Raw genomic sequence first — 7,607 nt, forward strand, 5'->3', positions numbered from 1 at the left:
ACATCAGGCTTAGGACCGTTCTTAGGTTTCATAGGAGGCGTGGCAGCTTTCTTGCCACCCTTCTTGAATTTTCCCTTAGACTTGCCCTGTTTTTGAAACTGGTGGTCTTGTTGACCATCAACACTTGGTGCTCTTTCTTGATCTCAATCTCAGCAGCTTTTAGCATGCCAAAGAGTTCGAGTAACTCTTTGTTCATGTTCTGCATATTGTAGTTCATCACAAAGTTCTTGTAACTTGGTGGCGGTGATTGAAGGACACGATTAATCCCGGTCATGTTAGGAATCACTATTCCCAAGTCACCGAGTTTCTTCGCATGCCCGGTCATGGCGAGCATGTGCTCACTAACGGAGCTACCTTCTTCCATCATGCAGCTGAAGAAGTGTTTCGATGCTTCATAGCATTCCACGGCCGCATGATTTTCAAATATAGCTTTCAGCTCATTGACCAACTCATGAGGATCGTGGTGCTCAAAACGTTTTGAAGATCGGCTTCTAGACTGCACAGGATGGCACACTGAACTTGAGAGTACCGAGCTTTCCGAGTCGCGTAAACATTCTTTACTTCATCGGTTTCAGTTTCTGCAGGAGGGTCACCTAGCGGTGCATCAAGCACATATTGCAGATTTCCGCCAGAGAGGAAGATCCTCACATGACGGAACCAGTCGGTGAAGTTGCTACCGTTGCTCTTAAGCTTTTCTTTCTCTAGGAACTGGTTAAAATTGATTGGGGATGCCATCTCTACAACATATATTTGCAATAGTTTAGACTAAGTTTATGACAAATCGAGTTCAAATTTTAATTCAACATAATTAAAAATCTAGGTGAACTCCCACTCAAAATGAAGCTGAAGCAAGTGCTATGCTGAACAGCCTGAAAGCTATTGTACCCATTTAATTTGGACCTTTACAGGTTGAAAGTGACAGCGCAATTCTGGTAAATGAACTAAGAGATGCTACACCAAGCAGATCTATCATTGCTGGAACTGTACGAGATATAAAGAATATTCTGATGTCTATGCCTGATGCCCTTGTTTTAAAGATAAACAGAGATGGGAACAAAGTGGCGGACATGCTAGCTAGTCTAGGATGTAGAGAGTCGTGTGAGTGTGTTTTGATTGATTCCGCTCCTTCATGCCTGATGGAGCTGATCAATTCTGACTGTAACCAAAACCTTATTTCTTGAAATATATGCCTGAGTTTCAAAAAAAAATGAGGGCAAGGTTTACAGAAAAACTCTAAATGTATAAGTCAACTTTTTTAGGTGTACCCTAATTATTACGAGGAGCACACTCTATAGGTTAGAAGTGTTAACCTCGCATACTAATACAACAACATATTAAAGCTAATGGCTTGCTCATCGTATAAAATTTAATTTTATGCGGTGATTTATTATGATGTATCAACAGATATGTTTATTCATATGGTATTTAGGGAATGACACAACCACAAAATAATAACATATATTTCCTACCCCGTTGATATTGAATTTGGCTTTACATTTGTGGCGACTATAGGACAATATATACAATCTGAATATCCATAAAATTGTAAATTTGTTCCAGTAATTTTTTAAGCCATGACAAATCATGAGTTGTATTGGTTATCTACGAATTACAAGAGTATTCCAAGATTAAGCTAGGTAAGCGTCATTGAAGAATAATGACCAAAGAATTTTGGATGGGAACACCGATAATTATATATCACCCTAATTGGCGAGGCGACATGCAAAATTAGATTGAGCAGCACGTACACGTGAAAATATCTTGCAACATCTCTAGGTAAAACTCGACAAACACGAATCTTGAAATCTGTCAGTCAAAAATCGACAAAAACGACTGTTATACGAAAAATCTTCTAAGTTGACCCTAATGATTACCAGGAGTACACCATATAGATTAGAAGTGTTAACCTCACATACTAATCCAGCACCACATTAAAGCTAATGGTTTGCTCCCGGTAGAAACTTTAATTTTATGTGTGATTATGGTGTATCAACATATATGTGGATTCATATGGTATTTAGGAAATGACACAGTAATATTTCATCGACAAAATAATAAAATATATTCCCTTCCCAATCGATAGTCAATTTAGTTTTACATTTATGGCGAGTTTGGCGACTATAGGACTATATAGAATGTGAATACCGATACTATTGTTAATTTATTACAGTAGATTTTTTATCACACTAAAAATGATGCCCTCGCATTTGCGAGGACCACCTTGCTCCTTACCAGGGCTTAAGGCGTGAGATTTTTTGCACGTTAATTAAGGAGAGTTGCGGCAATGATTCCCAGGAGAGAAAAATTAGGGAGATTTCCTTTCCTGCTCCTGCATACGTTCCTTAATTCTCTCTCGTAAACATCCCGACCTCTTCGGTTTCTCCCTCACGCCGTCTCTCTCTCTCTCTCTCTCCCGTAGCGGACACCATCAATGAAGATGTTGATCCATGGCAAAATTAGCTGCCCACTGGAACCACCGCCCTCCTCCATCGCGCGGACGCCGTGGGAGAGCAACAACGCGGCCGCCAGGACCACGAGCTCCCACCCCACCGCGCGGCCTGGAACCACCACCATGAATGCCGGCGCCCTCTGGAACGGTCGGGGAGAAGGACGGGAAAACGGGGAAGAAGAAGTGGGCGAGCGCTGGGGAGATGATCTGAACCACCACGGGATTGGGAAGCGCCATGGTCTATTAAGGGGCTGGGAGGCGGCAGCAGTAACTACTATGCGCAGGAGACGAGGTGGACGAAGGCGTGCGCGCAGGAGTCGAGAACGACGAAGACGTCCGCTCTCGTTATCGAAGGGGTATTTTGGGGAGGAGATCGATCGCTAGCACATCACGCCTTAAGCCCTGACGAAAATCCAGAAAAAATCTCACGCCTTAAGCCCTGGTAAGGAGGGAGTAGTTCTTAATGCAGATCACAATATGCCCATTACCTGTACATCTACTAGGCACCGTACGCAGACTAGGCCGTCTGTTTTGGCCAGGAGCTCACAACACATACTTATAGGTTTTTTGCATCACAATGTTGATATGCAGTACAGCAAACAGACATCCTACTACCAAGCCAGGCACAAGACACAAAAGGATCCACTAGGCCACCGAGAGCATCAGATCCAACTATACAACACAAATGAAGACCAGAATAGCAGAAACATATACATCCAAATGTTTCACACATATTCGCTTGCTCTAAAACGTGTCAGGATAGCAAAAATTGCCACAGGAACTAGTTAATTGCTCCCAGCAATCACTCAACAACAGGCAAATACTCTCAACGTTAGCATCACAGGTTAACAGCAGAACCAGCAACTTGTTATTTGTCTACTTAACTGCTCCCAGCAATTACTCAACAACAGGCAAATGCTCTCAACATTACATCAGAGGTTTTTACAGCAGAGAACCAGCAACTTGTATTTGTGGGAAGCCACTCACTTGATGTCTGAGCTACCAGTGTTCTTGTGGAGTTCCTCCCCACTGTCGGGGGTCTCATGGCTATCATACTCCGCCCTAGCAGAAGCAGCCTACAGACCACGAAATCAATCAGTGGTAAGTTAGTTTTTCGGCGGAATGGGAAATACATCAATTTTTTAGCCGATGGTAAAAATGTTTACCATCTTATCAACAGCTTTGACAATGGTTCCGGGCCGGTTGTGCTCCTTTAGGAAACTGGTTATTACTATGGTACTGGTCAAACCTACAGCAATCGTCTGTAGGGGAATAGTGAATAGCTTTGCGGTGTCAACTATGAGCTCAACGTATTTATGCGCCTCTTTCACTTTTCCCTGGAGCTTATCTCTACCACCAGGCTGAGATAATAAAATCATGTTAACAGAACATGGTGGTTAAGTTATGAACAACATCGAACAACAAAATTATCTCTAGCAGCAAAATTATCTCTAGCAGCTAGTTGACAGGGTGAATGAACAAAATCAAACAGCAAAATTCCTATACTACCCCCATCAGAAGCAATGCATAACTTAAACACCAAATTTTGAAACAGCTCATATATAACAATGAACTATGAAGACTGACGTAAAGTGAAAATACAATAGAAAAACAATACCGGACAGTAAAAATAAATATTCTACACAACATCAAATAACTTAACAATACCATACCCAACAATCAAGAGGAAATGAAGAACTGAATAAGAAGTGAAAATTATAACTTACTATATCTGCACCACGTAGGTTCGCAAAGTATCGGTCAGCATTAATCTGATAAAGCCCTTTCTTAATCTGCAAGTACAAAATAACAGGATGCTTAACCTTCTGAGGTAAGATTAGCAATACGAACTACCAAGCTCAAGACGATATTACCTCATTCGCATTGCGCGGGACAAAGAATTTCTGGAAATGGAATGTTACAATGCATCAGCACCATCAAAGCAACAAATGTTAACACGGAAAATAAGAGAGGCGCAATTGAACCACATACACTTATACAATCAGACATACACTTGACTTTTCGAAGTGCATGCCACAAAACTACCAGTTGGATGGTTGTAACACAGGGCGAAGAGAACCTGTACCTGTCTCCAAATCCATTTATCCCCATACATCAACCTCCCGTACTTGCTAGACAGCTTCTGAAGGACGTTATGTTTCTTTCGGTAGCTGTGTTACCAAGAGTACGAGTTAGCTTCATAGGTAAATTCCTTCCAACAGAATACTAAAACATTTCCTTCATAATGAAACCAACATTTCCACAGTTTCAGAGAGCTATAATTAATTAATGGTCTTTACTATTCGCTATGGCTAGTTAGTCACGGAATATCCAATGACGCAGAAAAATATCCAAAAACTACAATCATCAAGGACCATGAAGCGTTCTAGAGAATCAAATGTGGCAGAAAACAGATATGGACTATCATTGAATTTTATAAGCATGTTTCGCTTCCCAGCAGTTACATAGTGTAGCAAATCGCAACCAAAAACAAGATTACTACGCGGAGTAACATTCTTACATCGCCAATAAACAGGTTGGGACTGACTCAAGTAAAACACCGTTAATTACGCAAGCAACACCATGTAGTTATGCTCAAGAAAAGACGTCCATGACATGCAGAATGTCCCGGAGGACTGGCCTGTTCAAACAAACAGTTGAACCATCTTGGTGGTAGTGTTTCACCCAACAATATTTTCTACCTTGAGATGTACAATTCCTAACAATCTAGTTAACTGCCCAAGTTATATGATTACCTTGCATGTGGCCGGTAGATGAAAGGTGGGGTAGCTGAAGCGAGGGTGGAGGACCACTTTTCGCCCCACAGGATCTTCCCGACTGAGGGGGGCAGCTTGCTAAGTAAGCGTCCCGCCATTGGACCTGCAGTTTGATGAATACAGAGTTGATCAAGAAAACGCAGCAGGTACCAGATTGTTTCTACACTGAAGTGAAATCAGAACCCAGGAAAAAGAAACAGGACGTGTTTTGCTGACGGAAATCTCAAGACGAAAACGAAATCTCGACACACGACCGTTTCCATGCCAAAATCTCACCCTAGGCAAACGCAACGGGGAAAGGGTCGTTACCGAGTGGTGGACAGGGAGAGGCCCTGGGGACTTGTAGCTGAAATCGGGGTCTGCAGAGATTGCAAGGCAAACAATCGTTAGTGTTTGGACGGAATCAAAACCCATCGCGTGATCAGCCGACTCGAAATCTAGAACAAGGGGAGGGGAGAAGGCGCGATCGTTACCTGAGAAGTATTGGGGCGCTCGAAATCCGTGGGCAGTGAGAGGCCCTGGTGACTTGGTAGCTGAAATCCGGGCGCACTACGATCTGCAGAGATTCCAGGGCAAGCAATCGTTGGGGTTGGTAGGAATCGAAAGCATGGCTTGATCTGCCGACTCGAAATCTAGAAGAAGAGGGGGAGAAGACGCGATCCTTACCGGAGAAGTATGGGGGCGCTCGAAAGCGTTGGGGGACGACGGCCGGAGACACCGCGCAGGCGAGGAGGGCGAGAGGATCCGCCGACCGATCGAGGCTGCAAGCAATAGGAGTGGCGTTAGGGTTTGGGGGGAGGTGCGGTGGAGATGGAGCATTCGGGGGAGGAGGAGGAGGAGGAGGGAGAGAGCAGAACCTTGTGGAATAACGTCAGGCAGGAGGCGGAAGCGCTCGATCGGCGAATTGCAAATTTGGCTGCCATGGATAAATAGACCAGCGATGTGGTGTCGGGCGGAAACCACCGGCAGGCCAGGCCCTGCTATTTTCGCCCGGCAGGAGGCCCGGCCCGATGGCTGGCGTGCCCTGAAGTACCGGGCCGGGCCGGGCTGGACAATTGGGTTTTCGGCGGTACTGGTTGACTGAAGAACGGATCCAGATCCGAACGCCGCTGAAGAGCAGGCGCAGTGGATCCGGCTGCGGCGCCCGAACTCCGCTCCGGTTGCTGCAGCAACATGACAGGAGCGTCGCCCATCGCTGCGCTCGAGTTCAGCTGACACGCCAAGCTCGGAGGCTATCGCGGCTCGACGGCTCCGGCCTGACCGGAGCGCAGCGAGGAGGGCCGCCGTGCAGCTCAGAGCTGCAGCAATCTTCTTTCTTCGGGAGGACTTGGCTGCCGTCGCAGCTGCTCGGCATCATCTTGCTCGCAAATGATGAACAAGGTGCGTTGGGTGGGTGGTGCTGTGGAGCTGAAAGAGGGGGAGCTTTCTTTGCAGGGAGAAGAAGAAGAAGGAGAAGGGGAAAGGTAGGTGGAGTGGAGGACCGGTCGGCTTGGAGAGACGAATTGGCTGGGGTGTGGCCTCACCGGCGGGTTTATATGCAGACAAAGGCCATCGCTATCTTTGGAAATGCCACCGCCCCAACCACAACTTGGTGGCACGTTGCAGTACGGGAGCACGACTCGGACTTTGGTTGCCTGCACACTACAGTCTCGCACATTCACATCCCCCGGCTCACACTGAGGTTGTCTTGACGCTTCTGGCTCACTCACCACAGACCACAGACCAGAGAGAGCATCTTCACCGGTGCTTCCTAAATAATAGCCATCAGGGTATCTCCAGCGGCAGCGACCGTTTGCGTCCGCTTTGGTCGTAAATGCGTCTGGCACCGTCTCCAGCGGCACGACGCAAAGTGATCGGGCCGTTCGCGGAGACGCAAACCTGGCCCAAATATGCGGCAGGTTTGCGTCTCGGCGGACGCTGCGCGGACGCGCAAAGTGTCCGCTGCGGTCTCCACCGGGCCCGCCTGGCAGCGAGCTCTGCATGGAGGGCATCGCTTCCGCGGCCATCGCTTCCGCGGTCGGCGCTTCCGCGTCCGCGCCGCCATGAATGCCGCGGCTTCTCGTTCGCGCGCGTGCACCGGCGGGCGGCGGGCGGGCCTCGCGCCGCCTTCAATGGCATCGTATCCGTGCGCGGCCGCCCTTAAAGTCCGGCGGCCGCGTTGCTCCTTCGCCCACAGCTCCACTCGCACCACAACCGCCGGCCGCGCCATGCGGGAAGAAGAACGACTTCGAGGCCTCCCGGCGGCGGCGGCAAGAAGGTGGCGCTCCCCGTCACGGTGGGGAGGCTCATGCACGGCAAATGGGTGCCATGCGACGCCCGGTCCGGCGTGCGGCACTGGCGGCCGGCGGCTCGGCTGCCGCCGGGTGCCCATCCCTCCGGTA

General features: G+C 47.6%; 1 protein-coding gene across 1 annotated transcript; it reads right to left on the reverse strand.

Annotated features, from left to right (window-relative positions):
* Nucleotides 1-3,111: 3,111 nt before the first annotated feature.
* Nucleotides 3,112-6,883, reverse strand: LOC124652017. The gene is made up of 11 exons (XM_047191042.1): nt 6,835-6,883; nt 6,084-6,569; nt 5,893-5,987; nt 5,700-5,782; nt 5,536-5,585; nt 5,206-5,329; nt 4,536-4,620; nt 4,324-4,353; nt 4,177-4,242; nt 3,616-3,810; nt 3,112-3,525 (listed from the first exon to the last, which is right to left on the reverse strand). Exons 1-11 carry the CDS (start codon nt 6,881-6,883, stop codon nt 3,433-3,435), a joined length of 1,356 nt encoding a protein of 451 aa, XP_047046998.1. The 3' UTR covers nt 3,112-3,432.
* Nucleotides 6,884-7,607: the final 724 nt, after the last annotated feature.

The sequence above is a fragment of the Lolium rigidum genome, chromosome 1, assembly GCF_022539505.1.
Source record: "Lolium rigidum isolate FL_2022 chromosome 1, APGP_CSIRO_Lrig_0.1, whole genome shotgun sequence".
Classification (NCBI taxonomy): domain Eukaryota; kingdom Viridiplantae; phylum Streptophyta; class Magnoliopsida; order Poales; family Poaceae; genus Lolium; species Lolium rigidum.

Coding starts and splice junctions, on each gene's coding strand:
- LOC124652017 (XM_047191042.1), bottom strand. CDS start 6,883: ATGTGCGAGACTGTAGTGTGCAGGCAACCAAAGTCCGAGTCGTGCTCC. Junction 4,621..5,205: donor ATCTACCGGCCACATGCAAG/GTAATCATATAA, acceptor TTGGTAACACAG/CTACCGAAAGAAACATAACG. Junction 3,811..4,176: donor ACCTACGTGGTGCAGATATA/GTAAGTTATAAT, acceptor TTATTATCTCAG/CCTGGTGGTAGAGATAAGCT.